At 39.2% G+C, this 26,717-nt stretch overlaps 1 protein-coding gene across 1 annotated transcript in view; it reads right to left on the bottom strand.

The window, feature by feature from the left end:
- Window positions 1–329: 329 nt before the first annotated feature.
- The window catches only part of LOC126297872 (adiponectin receptor protein-like), a 74,731-nt gene continuing 48,343 nt past the window's right edge, over window positions 330–26,717 (bottom strand). Inside the window, exons 3-7 of the mRNA XM_049989163.1 lie at window positions 21,098–21,368; window positions 18,045–18,225; window positions 17,567–17,754; window positions 17,205–17,398; window positions 330–5,062 (exon numbers count right to left, since the gene is read on the bottom strand). Coding sequence (XP_049845120.1) covers window positions 4,898–5,062; window positions 17,205–17,398; window positions 17,567–17,754; window positions 18,045–18,225; window positions 21,098–21,368 — 999 coding nt within the window. The 3' untranslated portion in view covers window positions 330–4,897. The remainder of the gene's footprint in view (window positions 5,063–17,204; window positions 17,399–17,566; window positions 17,755–18,044; window positions 18,226–21,097; window positions 21,369–26,717) is intronic.

Below are 26,717 nucleotides of genomic sequence, written 5' to 3'. Positions count from 1 at the left end.
CCAAATGTGTGAAAAAAATTTAAGGATGTAGAATTGTGGTAGTGAGTGCTGTTCCAAATTCTTACAGATTTCATCTTAAATTTACTATAATTCACATGCATATTTCAAAAGCATTTAATTACACTCAGTCAACCAACAATACAATATTCTTTTGAACTATAAAGTTATTAAAAATTATGGTAGTACAGCAGTGTGGGTCTCCCACACTGTTCCCCTACACTGTCAAGAAGTATGGGTTTCATTCATTCAAAAATTACCTGTGCTAGTTCAGGTACCACCGGACACTTATAGGGTGTAATTCAAGGAGTAAACAATTACTCTAAATAAAAAATATTTAAAAATCTTTATTTCCAATATAGTAAATTACTATCACTTCAATATGCTAGAGCACAGCCCAAACATTAAACAAGAATAATATAACTGTCGAATTATATTTCAACATGTACTACTTCCAACAATCAAACAATTCTTTCTCAACATTACGTTAAAGAAGACATTTACAATTACAAATATTTTAAACAAAAAGTTGCAGCTTTACTGACATAACAGAACATTTACTCTACAATTTACAAGTATGTATATACTTCACTTAACTAAAAAACCAGTGTGCTAAACAACTTCTAAATTGATTTAAAATCAAATATTTTTGGGAAGTATTAAAAAAATAAGTATTTCCATACATAAAAATCTGAAAAAATAAGTCTCTCTGAATTACACCTCAAGATACAGCACTAATCGTCAGTAATGCTGGAGATCAAGTTCCACTTTCAGGATACTGCTATATAAAAAAATTACTCTTAGATCTTGCATTTAATTATCACAAATTTCAATTTTATGCATCTGACTCAACACAACTGCACAATATTAGGTTTGAAATTCACAGTGATAAGTGAGTTTGAACTGTTGTGTTAGAATTGGCAAAATCTGGCAACTGCAAGATAAATTTTAATGTAGTCCAGTCCATCTTGTGGCACATTTGTCTTTTCAATCAATATCCATTACTATGACACGAGAAGCATCTCATGAAACATCACAGCACAAAAATTACAGCACTTTTAAGTACTTTACAATCAATATTTTTCAGTTTCACTGTTGGAACAGTGTCACTATAACTTTAAATAAATATCACTGCACATTACAGAATTTAATATAAATATTCAACACCTCTTTGATAACCAATATACACACATATACAGAATTTTACATCAGAATAATTAAGGGAGTTGCTATATAATACACTATACAGTTATACATGAAATTTTTATGGGTTTGTTCTCAATGCAATGAGTTGTGGCAAAAATCCAGCAGTATATCAAGATTTTACTAATTTCTTGTTCTGTCTGAACTGTTTATTTTATTGTAAGTGTAAATACTGTTAATGCCTAGGCACATTCTGAGGAAAGATTCATTTTATGCCAAATGTTCTTTTGAGATACCATACACATTTCAAGTAATTGGTATTCACGTAGATGCTTTTCAGTAGACAACCATTTAAGTTGGGTTACTACGCATTTCTCCACCATTTGAGTTCACTTATGCACACTGTTTCGCTGGCTGTATTTTCTGTGCTGTAACTGTTGGTAATGACTCAGTTTCGGTTTTGAATAAGGAATGCTACATTTTTTGGTACATCCTCTGCAGCTATCACAGGCTACAACAAGAACATGAACTTCTGTTTCACTGGTTGTGTTTGCTGTGATGGTAATTTGAGTTATGCAACACAGTCCTTGCTCGTATGAAATATTGTAGTACTGCAAACAATTTAATTTGTCCATTCTAGCTGGGTCATTACCAACAGTTACAGCACAGAAAACACAACTAGTGAAACAGAAGGTGCAAACTCAAATTGTGGAGGGCAGCATAGTGATGAAACCAGAGTACATGTTTCACTTTTTAATTGTACTAATGTTAAAATTACAAAGGTTTCAATGCCACACTACTGCAGAGAAACCACGACAATTAAAACACCAGGGGCACGTTAAGATATCAGCTTTTCTTGAAATTGTGTTGTCAAAAACTTTATTTCCTTTACAATCATTTATACTGGAAAACATGCCCCCCTCCCCCCTCCTGCAACACACAATTATATACAAAAATCAGTATAAAAGTCAAGAAGAGATTCTCTGGGCCATGAATTCACAGTTTAAGTACAAACAAAGTGTTTGAATATGCACAGATGTGTTTCCATCTTCAGTGCAGTGTATTGCACACATTAATATTAGGAATGCATTTAAGGCAAACTCTAATCATATTACTCTGAAAGACCTGTTCACAACAACAGACTGCAATTTGAAGCCTGAGGATGTAACTTGCCACATGGAGTGGTTTGGTTACAAACTGTGAGAGTTGATTCTTTTGTTTATTGTGAGTTCAGAATCATTTACCCTATTGTCTTCTCAGGACCAATAGCATTAATTACACATTCACATCGTATGTGAGTGTCCCTAAACTCAGGCCATTGTCCTAATAAAGAAGTTTTAAGAATAACAAGAACGAATTTATGGGCTTTTGTTTTATGAGTGGTTTTAGTTTGTATGTTGGAATTCTGAATAAGTTAAGAAACATTCTCCACTCTGAATTGGATAAAAAGTTTAATTTACTGTTATCAAGCAGTATAATGGGAATATTTATTCGAGCTAAATTTAGAATCTAAATCAAAGTGAACACTAGAAACTGGTTTGATTAGAAGTACGCACAGCACTCAAGATTTTCTTTAAAATTTTTCACTAATTAAAAGTCAGACCATCAAGCTCTATATTCCATTGAAGTAACAAAAATACCTTATTTAGCTCTGTTCATCCAAATATTCGACAATACATTTCACAAACAAGTCCAATTAATATGCAGTTTTTAACACCATAAATGATCATCACCTTACAGCCTTACAATTAACTTGTGAGGAAAACAGCCTCGTTCCAAGATTTGCCAATACACATGACAGTTTGTGTTATTTCGTCATCTGGTTTGAATGGCCTAAGCCAAAGAATTTTCACCTACACTTTATGTTTGTCTGTGCATTACAACAACTGTTAGCTTACTGTGCTTTATTTAGCAGTGGTTTTCGTATTTTCTACCATGGCACATGTGCCACACTGCCTCCCTCTCCCTCTCTTTAGTGTTCACTGAGTTAAGGTAGCAGTTTGTCAACCTCCCCCTCTCCCCCCCCCCCCCCCCCCAACACACACACACACACACACACACACACACACACACACACACACACACACACACACACACACACACACACACTTGACAGCAGATACAGAATTACAAGACACTTTAACAATGGCATACAAGGAATTTACAAACTGACACTGCAGATCAGTCTGACTGTCCACGCTGTCATGTACTTCAGTGATATGCCGAGTATAGCCATAGATACTCATGTAAAGTACCTTAAGATAATAGTCCAACAGTAATTTATTTCAATAAATAAGTGACTAAGTAGTTCTTTCTCCTGATCTTTGCGGTCTTTTACAAGAAGAGTATAAGTCTCATTGGCCCAGTAAATCCCTATTAAATATCTAAAGGTGCTGGGTTCAATCCCCAGTTGCACCTGCATTTTTCCTGTCACTTCTTGCACCTCAGCAGAGATTTATTAATGTGAAAAGCGGCAAACTGCACTGTGGTCTGGAGTCCATGTGGAAATGTAGGTCACCTTATAAATGGCAGGGTCACTAAGTTCAAAGATTGGAGGAAGACAAAGACAAACCACCTCCAATGGAACTAATTCTAGGAAAGCATAGCAGTGTTGAAAGCAATGTTAGAGTTGAAGACGGTTATACTTACATACACAAGAAGTGTATTCATATTTTTTTTACAGTTACTTCATACAAAAAATAAGGTTAGAGTTTAACACCCCATTGATGACAAGTTTATTAGACACACCACACTTGCTCAGACTGGACAATGATGGTGAAGGAAACCAGCCACATATATATGTTTGACAAATGTGCCACTTATTTTTGCAGAGTTATTTCCTATTACACTGCTGGTATTTCTCTCAGAGATACGCTCTTCTAGATATGTTTTGTGTGCATATATATTACTTTGTTACATTTTCACACACTGAGCACATATATTATGTGATCTCTCAGTCTTTATGTTGATGTTTCAAACAAAGTTATATTTTTGTGAAGTTTTATGTAGTGAATGTAATACCACTTTACCACTATAACTACAATGGTGATGGCAAACATGTAAAAGTAAAGTAGTAAGAGTTTATACTAAGAACATACACATGACAATTTTTAACATCTACTGGGTATACCTCCTGATCTGTTTACAATTCCAGTGGTTCTGTATACTAAAATAAAGTAAATCAATCTTAAGTTTTAGGGCCAAATGACATTTCTTTAGACACCAAAGCAAAACATATAGATTTAAAAGACACACACAAAGATCTTGCAGGGTAATATATATTAGCCCACGACAAAGCTTCAAACAATGTGATATTTGACATGATAATTCTTTGACTCAGCAAAAGTAAGCTTGTGCGCAAACGAACAGGGAAAGATATGTGAATTTAAAATGCTACATAGACATGTGCAATGCTAAGTGTTGCATAACAGCCTTGATAACTTACCAAAAGACACATTGTGTTTCATTAGGTATGGTCATATTCATCACAAGTGACTTATTACACAAACATAATGGAAGGTGAAAAGTCTTAATCCCAAACAGTGACCACTACTGGTCACCCAGCTTACTACGATGACAACTCTTTTTGCTGTTTTGCTTGAAGTACTTTCCCATGACTGCAGCACCATCTCTCTCTTTATGACACGATCTTCAGCAACTTAGTTGCTGAATCATTTATCAATCTCACATGTAGAGTACTGACCATCATGTCAACTAGCCATAGTCACATATTTTTACAGTCTCACACATACAACAATTACAATGATTGCCTGTTGATACTATGAATTTCAGAATCAATTGGTGTGTCCCGAGTTTGACATTCTCCAACATTTAGCCTATACATAGCCATTTCTGTTATACCATGGTAGTGGACAAATGCTGCAGCTATGACCAATACATGGAAGATCTGATGAGACTGAAACTGAAATACAAATATCTGACTTACTACCTATTCTAAGGAACAAGGACTAGTTCACAAGATTATATTACCCCCATATTGCAAGTTTATAATACAACTAAAATCTGTCTATTACACACAGTTATTTTTAAGCAGAAAATTAAACTTTTGGCATAAATGAAGAAACATCAATATTTAATTATCAAGGAAACTATAGCATGCAGTTGTTTGATCTGAAAACAATTTTTACTAACAGCGGTTTTAAAGTTGCATTTTTGTATAATGGAGATGGCACAGAGAAACTCAATCTCAGAAGCTCTCAGTCTTAGATGCACATTTTTACACTAAAGATTGTAGCTGAAATCTCAAATTTTGTCAAGCATGTTGTAAAAACCTTCAAACTGAATTTCATTGCTGAAATTTATATCTAATGCTAACATCACACGCTGGCAATAACAGAGAGAACTCAAAAATACAGTGCTTTGAAAAATAACTTAAAGACTATCTTATAAAACTTATACTGATAAAGTACAAGCTTCCTTTAAATTTCAAGTAAGTATTGTTGGCAATACACTCCATCATATTTTTTGCACATGTTGGAGCACTTCACACACATTTTTCAATGTGAAACTAAAAATTGCTGTTTTTCAACTTTTGCCACTTTTCTTGCTGGAGTGAAATATGTACAGTTCAGGAATCTGACTGTCATCCTATTCAGTTTACAGAGTACCGTTATGCTTTACTTAATGAAAGCTTCAATAATCCTAAGGCAGTATTTAGTCAAGCAGCAACTGTCTAGCCACAGAATATACCCCCTTGCTTGCTTTTGTATTTTATAAATAATATTCTGATTGGAATACGAGCTGTACATTTAGTATTTTACAGATCAAAATCTACAAGTTCTGTTACACAGTTTAGACAACAAGTATTGACATAAGATTTATTACTGACTCAGCATTGACAGCGAACATTAAAATGCTATGAACAGCATTTAAGACACTGTCCCATATTTAAAATTAGCATAAAAATGAAGACCAATGCAAATACAAAGAAGTTAGCCCTGTGGTGCGTGAATTTCACTACAGGGGACAGCTTTTAATGGTCACTTCTCTGGTGTTTTCAGTCAGTCATGAGGCTGCAAATGCATGTAGGGCACACCACCAGCTGGGAGTGCATTTGCAGCATAGGAATATACGAATGATTGAAAATGCCAGCAAAGCAACCATTAACAGCTGTCCACTGTAGTGGACACTAGGCACCAAGCAGATAATCATTATTCTCAAATTTATAGTATTAAGAATGGCTGTTTTGAAACTTTAGTGAAGAACAGCAGGGAAGTCAGCTGACTGATAACATCACAAATAAAACGACAAAAAGGTACATGTGAAGAACAGGACAATATAACAAAAAATAGTTTATAATTTTCTGTATGCAGATGTCTATTCAAAATAGTAATACATAAATAGTAATAGTAATCATTCTATAAAGGACACAAGCAAACTCAAATCTAAAGTGTTTCTGATATATATGTTTTGGTCATTATAATGCGTTCTATGAGATATTTTTAATCTGACAGGAACAAATATTCAAATGTGGCATGGCACGTATTTCTCTCAATTTCAATCATCTTAAACCTGTATACAGTTAAGAAACATTAGACCAATGGTTCCCAACCTGGCAATTATGTCCTGATGGGTAAAATGAAATTTTCTGTGGAAAAAAAAGGGAAAGAAAAGAAAAACAGAACTGTTACAGTTTTGTTGCGAAATTAAATTCTCTTAAATGATAAATATCGCAACCTCGCAACAACTCTGGTAAACCAAGATTTCATTGCTGGGCAGTCAAAGTCGGACAGTGCACCAGAATATGGGCCACTCAACCGGGCGCCACACCGACACTCAGGCAGGTCTTCACGGCAGGAGGTAACCGTGGCTCACCCAAGTGTGGACAATGCGGAGCTGGCAGAGGACAACTGATTCCCTGCGAGAGGCCCCCGTGGAAGACCACACATTCATAATCTCTTTAATGACATGCAGTTTGTTGCGTGTACTGTTATGCCATGTCTCCCAAAGCTGAAAAACCCTATGGTGTACGTCAGAATGCAGGTCAGGTTCAGGGATGCCTATCTCCAGAAGCAGTTTCCACGTAGCCTGTCAGCAAGTTCGTTGCCTGCGATGCCAATGTGTCCTGGGGGTCCACATAAACACCACTGACTGACAGCACTGGTCCAGGGCATAGATGGACTCTTGGATGGGCACTACCAAAGGATGGCGAGGGTAGCACTGGTCGATAACTTGTAGGCTGATCAAGGAGTCAATACACAGAAGAAACGATTCCCTGGGACATGAATGGAAATACTGCAGTGGATGAGAGATAGCCACCAGCCCTGCAGTACATACACTGCAGCCATCGGGCAAGGAATGCTGTTCAAAATGGCCTCTGTTGACATAGGCGAAGCCAACATGACCATCAGCCATCCAGCCATCGGTATAAATCACTTCAGAGCCTCTGAAAACGTCAAGAATCTAGAGGAAATGACAGCGGAGAGCAGCAGGAGTAACTGAGTCCTTAGGGTCATATGAAAGGTCCAGACGAATCTGCAGCCTAAGTGTACACCATAGAGGTGTACGCGAATGGACCTGGATGGGAGGTGGTAAAGGGAAGGACTCCAGTTCCGACAGAAGGGATTGCGCGTGAACTGCAATTGTTAGCCCTGACCTGGGCCACTGATGTGGCAGATGAACTGCCACAGGTGGAAAAAACGGTAATTTGGATGTTCAGGACAACTACGAATATTTGCAATGCAACTGGCGAGCACTTGTGCATGTCGAATCTGCAATGGACTCCGGACTCATTCTAAAAGCTCCCGTTGCTAGGCGAACACCACAGTGGTGCATTGGGTAGAGTACACGCAACACTGATTTATGGTTTGGCGGTTCCCTCAGACTCCCATAGTGAAGGCAGGATTGAACAAGGGCTTCGTAGAGCTGCAGCAGAGTAGAGCAATCTGCACCCCAGCTGGTGTTTCTCCAGCAGCAGAGGGCATTGAGGCGATGCCAGCACTTCTGCTTAAGCTGACAAAGGTGAGGTAGTCAAGTCAACCATGAGTTGAAAACCAGTCCTAAGAATCGATATGTCTCCACTACAGTGAGTGGACCATCATGAAGGTAAAGTTCTGGTTCCAGACGAACGGTACGATGCAGACAGAAGTGCATGACACATGACTTAGCAGCCAAAAACTGCAAGGTGTGGGTGAGAGCCCATAACTGCGCCTTATGGAGCAGTATGAAATGCAGAAGTCCTCTACATACAGAGAGGGTGCAATGGACGGCCCTAGAGCTGCTGCTAGACAGTTAATGGCCACTAAAAATAGAGAAACTCAACACAGAGCACTGCAGAATCCCATTCTCCTGGATATAGGGGGGGGGGGGGGGGGGGGGGAGGAGGACTATAGGAGGCACCAACTTGGACATGGAAAGTATGGAGCAACAGGCAATTCTGGATAAAAATCAGAAGTGGGCCTTGGAGACCCCACTCATATAATGTGGCAAGGATATGATGTAGCTAGGTGGTGGCATACGCTTTGCATAGATAAAAAAAGACAGCAACAAGGTGTTGCTGTCTGGAAAAGATTGTTTGGCTAGCAGACTCGAGAGATACAAGTTTATCAGTGGTAGAGCACCACTGGCAGAAGCCAGTATGCCACATGACTTCCAGGACCCAACCCAAGTGCCGACACACATGTTCCAGCAGCATAAAAACAACGTTGTGAGGCTGATGGGCCGTTAGCTATTCACGTCAAGTGAGTTTTTGCCAGGTTTGAGCACCGGGACGATGGTACTCTTCTGCCACTACGATGGAAAGACGCCATCACACTAGATCTGCTTGAAGATGATGAGGAGAGGGTGCTTGTGGGTAGATGAGAGATGTTTAATCATCTGACTGTGGATCCGATCCAGCCCAGGAGCTGTGCCGGGGCAACGTGCAAGTACGCTGAGGAGCTCCTACTCGGTAAAAGGGGCGTTATAGGGTTCATTGTGGCATGTAGTGAACGAGAGGAGTTCCCATCTGCCGCTTGTGAGTGCGAAAGGCTGGGGGGTAGTTCTCTGACGCAGAGGATCAAGCATAGTGCTCTGAAACCACATTTGCATCGGTACATTGCACGCCGCTGATGGTAACCCAGCGACACCTGTTGGGGTCTGTTACCCAAAAAGACATCTGATCTTCATCCAGACTTGGGAAGGTGACGTATGGCACCCAATGGTTGACACATACCTCTCCAAACACTCCTGTTTCCATCACTTTATAAGCTGGCGTACACAGGCAAGGAGTTGCTTAAAGGCTATCAGATGTTGTAGGGAAGGTGTCTCTTATGTTGCTGTAGAGCTCGCCAACACACTGTAATTGCCTCAGCGACTTCCAGTGACCACCAAGAAAGTTTTTTGCCGGGGCACCCTAAAGAGCAAGGGAACGCATTTTCCGCCATAGAAACGATTGTGGCAGTCACCTACTCAACCATCACATCAATGTTGCCATGTGGGGCTGAGTCAATAGTGACATCAGAGGTGAAAGTTTCGAAGACTGCCTTGTTTAGGGCCCATCTGGGCAGGCGTTCGTGGGTCTGACACCGGGACAGTGACGGGAAGATGTGGAAGTGGTCACTACCAGACAGGTCGTCATGTGCTCTCCAGTGGATAGATGGGAGAAGTTCTGGGCTGCAAATTGATAAATCAATGGATGAGTAACTACCATGAGCCACCATGAAATGTGTTGTGGCCCCAGTATTTAGAGGCAGAGGAATTGCGACAATAAGTTTCGACATCTCTGCTTCGGCCAGTAAACATGGTATCACCGCACAAGGGGTTATGGGCATTAATGTCCCAGAAGTAGGAAAGGTTTAGGGAGTTGATCAATCCATGCAGCTAATACATTGAGGGATACTGCACCATCTGGAGGAAAATATAAACTGCAGATCGTTATTTCCCGTGTCGTCTATTCTGACAGCCACAGCTTCAAGAGAGGTTTGAAGGGGCACAGTCCACTACAGACTGACTTTAGGACATAAACGCAAACTCCGCCTGACACTATTATAGTTGCTACAGTTCCTGTAATATCCCTTATAGCTGCAGAAGACAGGTGTCCGCACTGCCAGGAACCAGGTTTCCTTGAGAGCAATGCAGAAAGCAGGTGTAAAGCTTAACCGTTGCTGTACCGCAGCCAAGTGGTGGAAAAAACTGCTGCAATTCCACTGGAGGATGACAATCTTGAGACTGGGAAAGCATCGAACATTCAATGAGGCAGTTTACACCTCCTGGTCACCTGCTGCCACTGAATTTTTGCCTGAGCAGTCCATGTCCATTGTGACTGAGGGTCCGACAAGATCCAGGTCCTCAGTGGATGCCAGAATCTCCACCCCATCCTGAGACGCAGAGCTTGCAAGTTCCTTGTTCTTAGGGGGTCTTCTTTTTTCGATTTCTCGCACTGTTCCTTGGGTTTCCCTGGCTGGGAGGACTTCTATGAATCAGTGTGCAGGACTGAGGATGAGTGTGAAGCCCTACAACCAGCAGCTTTTGTGCTCTTCAGCCACTGGCAGCTGTCATCTTTCCCACTAGCAGAAACCTGGGAAGAGAGGGAGCCAAAGGGCACACCTTCCTAGTGAGAGGATCCAAAGAAGCCTTATGCTTCTCTGGCTCAGAAGTGGGGGCGAAGTACAGTGGGAAGACATACGGCTGAACTTCCAGCACTTAAAGCACCGCATTGGGGGAGGGATATATGGCTTGATGTCACAGTGGTAAACCATCACCTTGACCTTCTCGGGCCATGTGTCACCCTCTAAGGCCAAGATGAAGGCACTGGTGGTAACTTTGTTATCACTCAGACCCCGATGGATGCGCCGGACGAAATGAACACCTCACCGCTCTAAATTGGTGTGCAGCTCATCATCAGACTGCAGAAGGACCATATTTAAGCTCCTATGAGGTGTGATGGTAACAGAAACATCTCCCAATTTGCCACAAGCGAGTAATGCCCGTCACTGGGCAGAGGATGCCGTTTTTATCAAAGCCAACCCAGAGCGCATTTTGGACAAGCCCTCCACCTCCCCAAATTTGTCCTCCATATGTTCCACAAAAAAAAAACTGAGATTTCATTGACAAGAAAGATTCCCCATCAACACTCTTACATGTGAGGTACCAGGATGAATAAGCTTTGCTGCTATCCTTGGCCTGGCGTTCCTCCCATGGTGTAGTGAGGGAGGGGAACAACTTGGGGTCATATTTCTTAACATTAAAGTTAGACTATGCCCACTTAGAGGCTGCTAGCGGGCATGCCACCAGCAGGAGATAATGTACTACACTTCATGATGTGTCATCCGCCTGATGCCACCCACACCGACCAGGGGCCTTCCCCACAGGCACCACTCAGCCGCAGCAAAGGCCACCTGGCAGGATGGCCATTACCGGGAGACTCGATGCCCCAGGGTGACTAGCATCTACTCCTCAGTATATGTGGGGAGTTAACAGCGCAGGCATCAGCAGAGTGATCCCTGTGGTGTCAGGGGCTACAACCAAAAGGGTAAATGGTAGCCAGACCACAATAAACTGGCTACCTTGCTGGATATGAGGTACAAATAAGTCCGTGGTTATCGTCAGCACAGAAAACTACACTGCATAGTGGGTGGACAAAATCACATCTAGAAAGGTATCCTTACTAAAGAGATGTAGGATGAGCAGGATTGCAATGCCATGATGAAAAAGTGGGCTAAAGATCTCAATGCACCACGGAGGGTGCCCTTCCCCAACTGGCTAGCTCTTGAGGAAAATTTTGAAAAATTGGAGGTCAAACCCTACAGGGGACCATAACACTAAGGCCGAAACTTGAGAGACTCCTTTTAGTCGCCTCTTACAACAGACAGCAATACCTCGGGCCTATTCTTACCTCCGGACCCGCTGGGGGATGGAATTAGAAATGACAACCAATCTCAGCAGGGGCTTGTTTGCTACAGCATGCTGATTACTGGCTCTACCAAGTTCAACTCGTGCACTGTTTTTTCCATTAGTGACATGTAACAAAAATGCATTGTCAGTGCCTCTGTCTGTAAAAAAACTTAGCTCTATCATATATATAATGAGGCAGCTAGCACAGCATGCAAACAGTTTCTGTGCACAGTGTACCATTGACTCTTTGAACCATACCTGCAGTATGGAACACAAATGCGGGGAAACTAACATTGAAGAAATAAAAAGGGTGTTCACATTACAACAAAAACAGTCAAAATCATTAAGAAGAAATACTTCTTAAACATGCAGAAAGACTACGCATCTTAACTTTTTCCGCCTTGTAAATGTATGGAACTATACTACATCTCTCAAAATAGTGCAGAGTGGACTACAAATGCTAGTGTACACTCCCACAACACACAGAGGAAGAATGATATATGAAGTATACCCTCACCGGTTGACAATGCTTTAAAGAGGACCCCAGAACTCCGGTATCAAATTACTAAGAAGTCTGTTTAAAAAAACTGTGTGACAATGCACATGACACTAAGTTTTCAAAGAATTTAAAAGAGTATCTGGTGGAAAAGGAATTTTACAGTGTTGAGTATTGTTCACATTAAATTTGTAAATTACAATGAAGGATGTTAGGCTAATTAGAAAGAATGTGATAATGAGGGTTTTTATATTTTTGACAATGTCCTATATTACATGTACATTCACTGAACACCATGTAATCCTACAGGATCAAATAAAAAATTCAATTTCAATTCCATTTCCCATTTACAGTCGCTCTCAGCACCCACTGTGCTGAGTAGAATGCATGAGTAGTACCATGTCAACATATTTCTGATTGTTAAAGGAGAAATAAACACAAGTGACAAAAATTTATCTGATTCAAGTGTCAACTATTTGGTAAGAAATTCTTAATTTACAGCACTGATGTTCGTTTACTGTTGGACATGAATATCTGAGTTGATAAGACAAAGTTGGCATGTTTGTTTATTTGTAACTGTGGCATGTGTGAGCAGCAACCAAAAGATAAACATAAATGACCATTATAATCTAAATTTCCAGTTGGTACATTTCCTCTTACTTCCACTGATGCTTTTTGATTCAAATGTAATTAGTTTGTAAGTCATCTGGTTTTCCTGTCTACTCACTTCCCTCATGGTTGCGAGCTTGTCCCAAGCCACATTATCAAATTCTTTTTCGAGGTCTATAAAACACTACTAGGTCTCTTCCCCTTTTCATAAACTGCCCCCCTAAAAAATATATAAATAAACACACACACACACACACACACACACACACACACACACACACACACACACACACAACCTATTGCATCTCTTGTGCTTGCACTTGGTTTAAAACCAAATTGCTCTTCAGCTAGATTCTCATACATTACTTTTTTTCAGTCTTAAAATAGTTTTTAACAACTTTTGCTGCTACATGTGAAATGAGGCTAATTTTCCTGTGTTCAACGCATTTCTTGGTTCACTGTTTCTTTGTACTGGAATCAATGCTGTCAAAAGTTCTCTGGCCATTCAGCACTGTCATACTTTGTTATATATGCTCAGTATTTCTTTTCCTCCTTGGTTCAAGCATTTTAGTACATCTCCTGGTATCAAATCTATACCTACTGCTTTACTATTTTTCACTGCTGCTATTGCACTCTTTACTTCTTTCCATTATGATTGTTATTTCTTAATCATCATTCACAGAGGTCAAGGAGTCTAGTCCAAGAATGGTTAGTTTGCAGGATGTGTAAATCGTTCTTTTGAATAGTCTTCACATCTCTAGATCTTTGTATACTACATTTTTGTCCTTACTGAGAATTTCCATTGCAGCACTAGCTGGTGTTTTCTGAGCCCCTGTTGTAATCTACTCTGTGCACAGTAAAGTGTGTCTTCCCTTCCTCTCCTGTCAAAGGCACCATACCACTCTTTTTAGCCATTTTCCCTAGTGTGCTCTATTTCTCTATACAGTTTGTTATTCAGTCTTTGGTACATGTTTCCTGCATATTAATTGTTCTTGTTTTAGGGTTACCTTATCTTCTCCACCTTCAAAATAATTTCCTGTGCATTCGATGGCTGTTTTTGCCCTATTCCCATTTACATATCTTACACTTTTCTGCCCTTCTTTGTCTTAAAGTGTTAGTAAGCTCAAACAATAGCATTTCCATAATTCTTTCTTTCCCAAGTCTTTTCTCTTCATCCCACTTTTTCATGACAGTAGCCTTTTCCAGCTGTTTTCATTTTTATTTCTATTTCTGCCATAAGCAAACCGAGGTCACTAATATCTGCACCTGGTAGTGAGTGCTCCATTTCTGTAACTTTATTCTACCAATATAAAATCAATTTGGTTTCTATATTTATTCCCTAGTGATTTCCAGATGTCACTCCCTCCTATGAGTTTTGAACCATGCATTTGCCACTACCAGTGGTCTTTCCCTGCAGAAGTGAAGAAGCTGTTCACCTCTGTCATTCCTCATGAAAGCATTCCAATCACCCAGTACAATTTTGCAGTACCCTCTACTATCATTCATTACTTTATTATGCTGTATGTGTCCTCTATGAGCTGGTCTTCACATTCTGAAGATTGCATACAGATCTGGATAATTATTACATATTTTTCTACTACTTTCTGATTTACATCTATTGCATTGTCACTCTCAGCGTTTACATTTTCCACACAACAGACAATTCCTCTGTCAAACACTCTTACTCCATGCATTCCTTTCACTTGTCCCCTTCAGTATTACATTATGTATTCATTTGACTACAGTTCTCCAGGTCCATCTCATCATTTCCCCAGCAGTTTCTACCTAGTTCATATTTTGTCCTCTGTCTTTTTAAGGTTTTATAGTTTTCCTACTTTTACCAGTGATATAACATTCCAGGTACAAACTCGTTTTGAAATTGTGCTTGCTTTCTAGTTGACCACTCTGGAGATCTTAAGTGGGAGACTATTTCACTTCTGGATATTTAACATGAGAGGATGGCACTTTTGCACATAAAATGAAGACTACATTATACAAGGAAAATTACCTGCTGTAGAATTTACAGAAAAATCATTTTTCAGTAAACTGCTTGCTGGCAAGAATGGACAACTTGAAATTTTTTATCTAATGTTGCTCAAAGAGTTTCAACTTCTGTTGTATCTGAACCACAAATAATGGACATAAATTGCACAACTGCAATATCTTGCAAAGAGAGTCTGGCAATAACTTTGCACTTTTTGAAAACTGGAGATGCCTTTACTAGTTGTGTATTAGTAGTAAACATCAGGTGCATTATACTATTGATTAATAATGTAACATTTTTGCAATATTCTTTTGTTCAAAAATGCATCATTTGCTTCCTGCTCTTAAGTGCTAATACTTTTGACAGATTTCTCTTATTTCATGGGCTATGCCACCTGCTTAAAAAAAATTACAAAGATGCTTTTCTGCAATGGGGTTTTACTATGGTAGTTGATAAAGCTAATGAAAAGCTCCAGAGTGATTGGTGCAGTGAAGTCCAAAGAACAGTGAGCATGAAACCCAACAACTTAAAACAACTTTGAAAAAGTCATGCAGAGTTTGTTGGAAAAAGTGCACCGAATTCTTCAAACTCCAAGTAGCTGCACTGAAATTTTCACACATGGATTCATCTGGCAATTATTCCCAGTCTATACAGTAGGTGGTCTTTAAACTTCATACCAAATTGATCTTTGAATTTCTAAAACCAAGAAACATAATACACCAGGAGTAGCTCTCATCGAATCTTATTTACTAGCTGTCAGCTAGGAAAACAAATGTGGAAAAGAAATAAAATTTCAATTTCTAACAACACAATTAGGTGTATCGAGGACTAGAGTTTGGATATTTTGCACACAGCACTGTAGTTACATGAATTGACTGATGACGTATCTTGTTCCCAGATGCTTGATACACAACAGACAACTACCTGAAAGCAGAATACTTGTCAGAATCACTAAGACAATACTACACGCAGTGAAGGTGTTTCCAAACGGTGAAGAATTTTGTTGAGAAAAATGAGATGTGCACACCAATCTTGGTAGATGAATGTACAGACTTAACACCTTCCACACTTGGCGTTCACTCTGGATTCAATACACGGGTGAATGAAATTGCTCCAAATACAATGTTCAGCCACTTGATTATAGATTATGATGCTTTGCAGAGAACACTTGTACCTGATTGAATGTTTGACCTGAAACTTATTATTCTATGCAATATATATATTTATTTATTTATTTATGTATTTATTTATTTATGTATTTTCAGAATGGCACATCTAGCAGATTTCTCAGCACAAATAAACAAGCATAACATCAGCTTGCAATGAAATCGTGTGAATATTCTGACAGCACAAAATGAAGTTGCCAATTTCCTTCACAGACTGGAGATTTACCAGTCAGGTCTGAAGGTCAAGACATTTTGCTGTTACCAGAACTGATAGTGATGCTTAACACTAATGGTGAAACTGCTCCTTGACAAATGAAATGCAGTAGCAATTATCAGTAATAAATTGTATAAGTAACTATTTTCCTGAAGTGCAGAAACAACTAGTAAAGGCCTGAGTTTTAAGAGCATTTTCAGTAAATGAAAGAAAATTTTCAGATAGTGAAGTTTAAGTCAAAGCAAGATTTCTTCAACTACATGAAGATGACAATGGTAACAGATTTATCTAAAACAGAACGAGTCAAATTTAGGATAAATAGTGGTAACAAGTATCCGTTATTATAAAAAAAAAAAAACCTTGGGAATAGTGATTCTTTTCACAGCGGCATATAGGTGTGAAAGTGGATTTGTGGCTATAGTGGCAATGAAAACAGAAACAAGAAACTGACTGAACTCTTGCACATAATTTCCAACGTGCATTGGGCAATACCAAACTGAATATAAGACATTATTAAAGATAAGCAATACCAAGCATCTCACTGACATCATATACTTTCCTGTAACTAAAAAAAAAATGTATGTTCAAACAACTCTAGTCTGAAAAGTAAATAATTGCATGGTGCAATTATGCAACCCAGCAGAATTTTCTCAACTTATCTAAAAAATCAACAGGAACACAAGCTTTGTGGGGAAAAAGTTAACTTACTTCAATTTAGTCAACAACTGTCACTGAATATGTATTAAATGACAATTTGCTTACCCAAATATCACATTTTCCTGGAAAGAATCTTTCTGGTACCCTCAGAGCATAAAACATAGCTCCCAAGATATATAAACATCCCATAAGTATCAACCACCCTAAAGATGCTTGAGCAATTGCATTAAACCATCCTTCAGAGACAGCGTAATGGACAGCAGGAACAACTCCACTCAATCCAAAGCCCATAAATACACCTGTAACAATGGTGTTCTTTCCATAAATTACAGATCATCATCTAAAACAATTCACTCACTTACAAATACATTTTAAAGGAATCCTAACAACAAGAAGGAAAAAGATGTCTATTCAAAAGCCAGATTAAAAAAAATTATTCATCTTTAAAATTTGACTGCAGTACTTACCTGCACGTAAAGATCTGTATTTAGGTTCACTAAATCTATCCCATAGGGATACTACAATGGATGTTACACCCAGCCCAATGACGACACTCAAGTAGATAAGTTTGGGCTGGAAATCACAGTAGAAGCCGTAATACAACCAGGGAACAAATGATCCCATTATTAGCATTGCAATGCCACAATAATCAAGCCTAGAAAAAAAATAAGTAAAGTATATTTTCATTTCTATATGACCAAAGAGTACCATAATTACCTAAGATTTTTAAGGTATCAATGGTTTTGTTTCTAGGAATGTGCACCACGAACAAAATATTGTACTTACAAAAACTAGGTTCTGTTGGATAGTTTCTTTCCTTAATTAAAGTCAATGTTTTTGAATTTTTGTATTAAATTATTTTAATAACACACACACAAGTAGCAGCATTCTGTCAACTGATAATGTTAAACTGAAGTACGTGCCTGGTTATTAGCATATACGTACTTGCTAAATAGCTTCCCCACACACTCTGAGTGGCAGTGCACAGTATGAAATGCAGATGACATTCCAAGGCAGACTATAGCACCAGCAAAGTACGCAGCAAATACAAGTTTTTCTTGAAGCGGAACTTCCTCTGAAGGTCGCGTAAGAAAGTATGTGGCTACCCCAATAAATGCAACACAACCTGAAAGTACAAATACTGTGTAAAAACAAGTTTGTTCAATTCCATTTAAATTAAACAAAGTCATAATTCTAAATCAAATGCCACACTATAAAGACACTGTGTAAAGAAATTTTATAAAATGCGACAGTTATCTACCACAATCAAGGAACGCCATTGGATTAAGGATGTGTCCAAACTCCATGGACTTTCCCAGTCAGCTCTCCAATACAAATACAAATGAAGGTTTAGTGAAAATATATTTTTAAGGGGATTACCATTGTTATCCAACACTCGCTGGAGCAAACTTTTTATCAGTTGTGCACTAAATTTTTGTTTAAACACAATGTACTGATTTTAGTCCGCCAGCCTGAGAAAATGGAAGAAGGATACCGTAATGCACAAATGTTCTTTCCATTAAGTATGCATCCACTATTTCTAGTTTTGATCTTATTATTGATGAGATCTACTTTCCAAGACAATACTGAATGACATCTTACATCCTGAGATCAATCTGAAGTTGATAATTTTAATGCATGAACAAATTCTGTCATGGGAATATGTTTTTATTAATATTATCAGAAAAGCAAGTAGGAAAGGAACGACAATTGTTAGGTTGGGTCTAATATCTTGTTGATGTTTTTAGACAAAATTTAATAACTATCGAGGACATCCATAACCCCCCCCCCCCCTCAGCTCTCAGGCACAGGAAAACAATGTAGTGTTATAGTGTAGTCAGATGTTTTTCTTCCAAAAAAAAAAAATGACTTAAAAGTCAGTATTACACAGATTTTTAACAGGTTAAGAACTGGAACTTATTTATGGATACTTACAAGACACCATTCATCTTCCAAAATATTAAGAACACCTCATACGCCCAGCTCCACGTCCCGCACCCCTACAAACTACCATATGGGCACTCCTGCAACCTATAACTGTTGGTAACCGTCCTTTTGAAAGGACCACACTGAAGTTGTCCTGAAATGATTTTGCTTACCAGCAGGAGACCTACATCACTATGGCTGAAAAGGGATTTGTTTCTTACTCTTCATAAATTGGCCTAGTGCCATAACAACTGCTGCTTGTTTAGTTTCGTCAATTGGATTAAAAAGGGCATTTGTGAAGCAAGAATCTGCTCTAATTAAAGACCATAGGAACAAGTTGCACTTCAACTTCAATGTAACAAAAGATGATGGAATGGGTCAGTTTACGGCAGAAGATATTTGTGTTCATGCCATACCAGACTCCAGTCTGAATGATATTGGAAACATTCCCTAATTAAAGTTTGGAGCTAATACCAAACAAATTAAGTAGTTTACACAGCTACTTACACAAGTTATTTTAGCCCAGAGGTATGAAGTAATACGAGGGTCATTCAATAATTAGAGAGAAATTGGTCTGGAGAAAAGTGTTTATTTTTACAAAACAACACTTTCTACTTTTCAACATAATCCCCTTGAACATTTATGCACATGTTCCAATGGGCTACAAGCTTTTTTATTCCGGCTGCAAAGAACTTATCTTTATGTTTGAACCACCTTCTCTTTCGTAACATTCCTTTGAACCACCTTCTCTTTCGTAACATTCCTTTCACTCCGTGCACACTCTCAACCTCGTTTCCTTGTGTAGCCCTGTCAACTCCTTTGGGACCCATCCTGCACATTTAGTGGTACTTCAGCTTGTGACAGATAATGTTATGAATTGTACCAATACTAACTTGAACCTTATCAACTGTCATTTCCACAGTCACACAATGATCAGCACGAATAAAGTCATCAATTCAACTGTCAAGTGAGGGAGTTTAAACTGCAACTGGTTGGTCAGAATGGTGTTCGTCAGTCACTGAGGTGTAGCCATTTTTTGAACTGTTCTACCGACTTGTAAAAAATTTACGTGATTCATACAACCTTCACCATATACTTTAGACATTCTACAGTATATATTCACTGGTTTCTCGCCTTCTGCAAGTAAAAAACAAACAACAGATCGCTGTTCAACTAAAGTTGACATTTCAAGTGGACTCGCCATCTTGAAATGTAGTTTTGAGGTTATAAACAAAACAGTGTAGGTTGCTCATCAGTTGATCAGGGCTCATCCCAGCGATGCCAACTTAAAGCCATAACAGTACCGAACTTCCCTAGTAATAGCTTTTTCCCCAGAGAAATTTGTCTCTCTGATGATTGAATGACCCTCATACTTCAAATACACAAGATCACATTAGTTATTAACTTGCCTTTGGTTGTAAATTACCTTTCCAAGCGATTGAACACATCAACTTATGAAATGCTGATCACAACTGAATGAAATAAAAACAAATCCAAAGTTAACTGAATATAGAGGAAATTTTAATTTTACAATGGCCTAAATGTAGACTGTCACAAGACTAACACATCTAGCATTTTCAGAACAACCATTCGAGGACTATCAACCCCCCCCCCCCCTCCACACACACACACACACACACACACACACACACACACACACACACACACACACACACACACACACACTCACTCACTCACTCACTCACTCACACTCACTCACACTCACACCATGGTGCAAAGACATGTTCTGATGGGTTTCAAAATTGAGCACGACTTATGTACCACCTCGAAGCACCAAAAAATAAAGCATGGTAAGTGATACAGGGGAGCATAGAAAACCTTTTCATACCTATTCCTTTTATCAATGTACTCTCATCTCAGAATTTATAACCTGCAAGCTATTCCCACTCAATGACATTACCCTCAATACATAAGTCTCTGTTGCCCCAAGTTCAATACATTAAAATGAGATTGCAGAACCTATGAATAAAATACCAAGGAACAAAAGTTAAATGAAAGTATCTCATTCAGTAGGTTGCTCATCTTTTTAAGCAAAAATAATGTTTACTTGCCCAATAAATGTGTCCATATGTTCCCAGTCTCTGTATGAATGCGAAATATGCTCTTGAAGCACGCATAAAAACTTGGCAGGGGTGGCCTATGTCCAGCATGTAAATAGTCATTGTCCTGCAGCCATTGAGGTAAATTTCTGAAGTGGCATACTTTCCATGATGCTTCCCATACTTTTCTGACAAATTCCTCGACTTGTTCTGCAGCATTGGGCGCCAATGCTCCTAGATCAATTTCATCTGAAAGCACACCAGCTTTCAGAACTTCAGTCATCTGCAAGTTATCAAAAGAATTACTCTCATTTGGTGTCATGGTATTGGTATACATCTAACATCTCTATCTCTATCTCAGGACACTTAACAGTACTTCAGATGTCATTTACAGCCTGCTGTATTCCTTTAATCTAGTGCTTTACATTTTATATATTTAACCCTCAAACAGGCATGCTGCGTTTTACAATAAAAGAGGGTGTGCAGCATACTTTGTACACATGTAAAGAATATATGCCTTTATGTTAGCAAGCTAAACACGTATGAGCAACATCACAGTTTAATCTTAGTTTAATTAAACAATGATTAAACACACACCCATTATATGAGCTAAATCACTGATTGATTAACCAATAATAAAATGAACTTCCATTATATCACTCTTGCCACTGACACGTATTACCCCACTGTAATGAATAACTATGCATTAAATAGCGCAGTTGCATCGGCTCCCAGCTGATTCCTAATTATCTCATAGACGACTGCTTCATTGTGGAATTGTGCTGCTACCTCGGAATCTGGGTCAGTTTTTTGCACAGATCGATAATTTTTCCCCCCTAGCTCGATGTTTTTTTTCTATTACTTCTCTTCATTTGGACGTATCACTGTATTAGCTGCAGCAATAATGAAGGAATAGGTACAGGCTCACACTTGTAAAACAATAACAAAATGTACGAAGACAATGTTATTTGTGACTGATGCACATTATACAGAGGCACGCCCACTCGGGGGGGGGGGGGGGGGGGGGGGGGGGGGGGTAAATGAAGGCAAATATGGACTTACACTGACAGTAACAAAAAAAAAAAAAAAAAAAACAATACTAGGTGTACAACTTGCTTTCGCCATTTGCCTATAAGTGGCGACAACGGTTAGTAGCGGTTGATAGAAACAGATTGCAGATATCAGGCAGTTAGCTTGGATCTCCATCAACATAACCTCATTCAAACATTAGTCGATGTGTGTCGGCATTATAAAGTTGTTCTTGATTGAAAATGTCAGTTTATGAGCCTCATTCTCGTCATTTGCGGGAGGTGGTACTGTTTTGTTTCAACATGAAGAAAACAGCAGCTCAGTCTCATGGAATGCTCTGAAGTACGTATGATAAGGACGCTATTAGTGAAAGAACGTGTCTTGAGTGGTTTCAATGCTTCCAAAGTGGTGATTTTAACGTCGTAGACCAGCATAGTGATGGAAGAGATAATGTTTTCAAAGATGCAGAATTGGAGACATTGCTGAGTGAAGACTCACGTCAAACTCAATAAGAATTGGCACAATTAGTGAGAGTGACACAGCAAGCCATTTCAAAATGTCTCAAGGCTATTGGCACGATTCAAAAAGAAGGAACTTGGGTCCTGCGAGAGCTGAAACCAAGAGATATTGAACAGCATTTGTGTGTTTGTGAACAGTTGCTTCAGAGGCAAAAACGGAATGGATTTCTGCATCTCATTGTGTTCATTACGGTAACCATAAACGAAAAAAATCATTGCGATATCCTGGCCATGCTTCCACGTCGATGGCCAAATCGAATATTCACGGCCCCAAGATCATGCTCTGCATTTGGTGGGACCAGCTGAGCGTCGTGTACTATGAGGTGTTAAAACCAAGAGAAACAAGCACAGGTGCTCATTATCGAACACAATTAATGCGTTTGAGCAGAGAATTAAAAGACAAACGGCCGCAATAGAGAAAGATGCACGATAAAGTGATTTTGCAGCACAGCAACTCTCGACCCATTGCAAAAGAGGTCAAAACGTGCTTGGAAGTGTTACAATGGAAAGTCCTACCCCACCTGCCGTATTCTCCAGACATTGCTCCCTCTATCACCTATTTAGATCAATAGCACATGTCCTGGCTGACCAACACTTCTGATCTCATGAAGAAGTCACAAATTGGATCGATTCGTGGAACGCTTCAAAAGATGAATAATTTTTCGACGCGGGATTCTTACACTGTCCGAAAGATGGGAGAAAGTAATGGCCAGCGATGGAAAATACTTTTAATACTACATGTGTAACCAATTTGTTTCATTAAAGCCTCAAATATTGGGGGAAAATGGCAAATGCAAAGTTGCACACCTTGTATATTACACACTGAACACTGCTATCTCCCCTCTTCAATTGCGTACATGAACTGGCAATTTTCCAGCAAACTTAAAGAATAATTATACTGCAGTCTAGCATAATTTTAAACCCCAAACTTAACTGATTAGGAAATATTACATACATGAAAAATTTTACGTAGTGTTGGAGACAGTGATGTGGAATCTTTGGTTTCAGCAATGATAGATTTTCATGTGGGGACACAGCATTTTAACAATGTGTAGAAGTTGTGCCCTGAGTATGGGATAGTTACTGCACGATCCTGGGACTGGACTTTCTGATAACACAGTATGTAAAAAGTGACCTTCCGTGGCATACAGCTGAACTGAGGTGTGCAACGTTCCATCAAGAGGAGACAGTCTGCAATGTAGTACGAATGCAAGGTGCACCAATCTCAAGTGGATGGAACCACTTAACTCACAGTCAACAACACTACAAATTAATTTGCATGTTATTGTGCTGCAAGGTACCGGGATGTTGGTATGTGTAAATGTGGGACCAGAATGGTCTGTTAATGCACTGTGATTGGTAGAACTGCTAGCAGAATATTATGATCAGACACATCACATTGCTTTGTATGGCGAAGCATAACACACGTACAAGAGGAATTTGACAGGAAAGTAGTGCCCGTGAATTTACATAGTTTTAGGCATTGATGGAGTACAGTTCACCAAGGGAATGTTGGTAGTTAATCTGGAAGACCTGTATAATATGTGTAGAAACTTGGTCAGATTGCAACAGGGTAATGTGGAAAATGTTAATAAAACTTCATTCCTTAGAAAGTTAGAGCATCTTAGAGGTATAGTTAGACTGGAAATGGAGAAATTATTGTTTGAATTTGAGGATTCGTTGTTGCCTCAAGGGTCTTTACCAGCAATGCATGAAACAAAACATTGTAGCAGAGTTGCTGGTACATCATAGACCTTATTATATACTGCATTGTATGCAACCAGTATTAGAAGAATCAGTTGCGGTACAGTTAGCAGATGGTGCAACAGAGGAAAGCACTAGTCCACAGAGTGCACCCATCGAAGCTGTAAAAAGAAAGAGAAAGAGAGAGAGAGAGAGAGAGAGAGAGGGGGGGGGGGGTCACCAGATGGGGCCAGAAGACAGATTCTGTTGGGACTATAGTCATCTTAACAGCAAAACTACAACTGATGCCTATCCGTTTCCAAACATTACTGAAACTACTGATGATCTGGGATTGCGCAAGTAGTTCTCTACCTTAGATCTGAAGAATGGGTACCATATCTGGAGGGCAGTCTCAAAACAGTGTTCTCAGTCCTCTGGTGCCATTTTCAGTATTACAGGATGCCATTTGGTTTGAAAAATGCCCCAGAAATATTTTAGCATTTGCTGGACAAAGTACTGAGGAGACTGCAGCCTTGCCAGTTGATGGTATACCTGGATGATGTACCCATTTTTGCTAAGGGTATGGCAGAGTATAAACAATGTTTGCAAGAGGTGTTTAAAAGAGTACAAGCAATAAATTTAACATTAAACATGGAATAATTTCATTTTGTATTAGAAGAAGGTACATATTTACAGCATGTTATTAGGGTGAAAGGTTAACACAGATACAAGGTTGACACAAGCAGTACGGAAATTTCCAATTCCTACTAATACCAAGGAGTTACCATCTTTCCGGGATTAGGGAATTATTATTGTAGAAAATTCATGAAAGGGTTTGCAAATATAGCAGGATCACTTATGTGACTGTTAAAAAATGAGGTAAAGTTTGAATGCCAAGATGCATTCAAGGAGTTAACAGAGTTGACATCAAGCCCTGAATTGATTTTCCTGGACTACAAGAAAGACAGTGTCTCGGCAACAGACACCTCCAGTCAGGGTAAGGAGAATCTGGCAGCATACGCTTCTAGGCAGTTAAGCAGAGTAGTGGAAAACTACGCAAAACAGAGAAAGAGATGCTTAGTGTGATTTACAGAATCACACATTTCAGGTGTTATTTATACGGAAAGAGTTTTAAAGTAGTAACAGACTATGCAGTCCATAAGTGATTGTTGGGGCTTAGTCTTCTAGACTAACTAGATGGGCACTGAGGTCAAGGGAATTCGAGTATGAAGTGTTACACACACTTGGTAGAAGAGACACAAAAGCGGATAGTTTTAAGCTGTAAAGTAACAGTGATACAGACACTGGGTCACACCATGCACAATGGTAAGCAGTGCAATGAGCTGACTTTGAACGTAAACAGTACAAATTGCAACTGCAATTCACTGGGTGGGACAGATTATTGTAAGACAGTGAGGTTGGGGCTACCAGTAGCATTGCCTGCAAAGCTGAAAGAAGCACATGGCCACATGTTGTCCAGACACTGGGGTTGTATAACAATGAATAGCTGAGCAGCAGAGCACTACTGGTGGAAGACCAGGAAAGAGAACAATGAATAGCTGAGCAGCAGAGCACTACTGGTGGAAGACCAGGAAAGAGGATGTGGATCGGCATGTGAAGAGTTATGTGCAGTGTGCAGGTATGAGCCGTAAGTTAATACTTTTCCAGAGGTTATCAGAAGCAACAGAGCCTTTCAGAATGATTGGGTTGGATGTCCATGGGCAGTTCAACAAGACTCCAGCCACTAATCTGTATGTGTTAACCAGTATTGATCATTTTTCTAGATATGTGGAAATGATTGCAATCTTTAACTGGCAGTAACAGTGGCAGAGGCATTGTCCAATAAGTAGGTGCTCAAATTTGGGGTGCCAGAAGCTATGACCACTGATCAAGGGACAAACTATGTCCGATTAGTTAAAGAAAATGTGTAATTTGCTGAAGTTTAAAAAGTTAAGCATGAGTCCATTGCACCCTGAGGCCAGCAGTAGGAAAAAGTGTACAATGCACAGTGAGGAAGTTGCTGAGAGACTATGTGGGCATTCACCATACTGATTGGGATGTATATTTAACCTTTGTTGTGAGTGCATATTATTCAAAAGTCTATTCATAAAAGGTTGTTTATGGGAGGCATATGATGTACTGTTTGATATAACAGAGCTGAGTCATGGCAATGGCATGGAGTCTTGAGGATTTTGCTAAAAGACAAAAATTATACAAATAAATAATAATAATATTAATATTAATAATAAATCATTCAACATTCCACATAACACCTTCACACCATGCTTTTTACTTTTCTAGACAAACTTTCCCCCAAGCTATGCATTGTGCAATACTAACACCTCTTCCTCTTTCTGAGCTCAACATGTCACACAATTGTGTGTGTGTGTGTGTGTGTGTGG

The sequence above is a fragment of the Schistocerca gregaria genome, chromosome X (assembly GCF_023897955.1).
Source record: "Schistocerca gregaria isolate iqSchGreg1 chromosome X, iqSchGreg1.2, whole genome shotgun sequence".
Lineage (NCBI taxonomy): Eukaryota > Metazoa > Arthropoda > Insecta > Orthoptera > Acrididae > Schistocerca > Schistocerca gregaria.
This window is presented reverse-complemented; position numbering and strand designations above follow the sequence as displayed.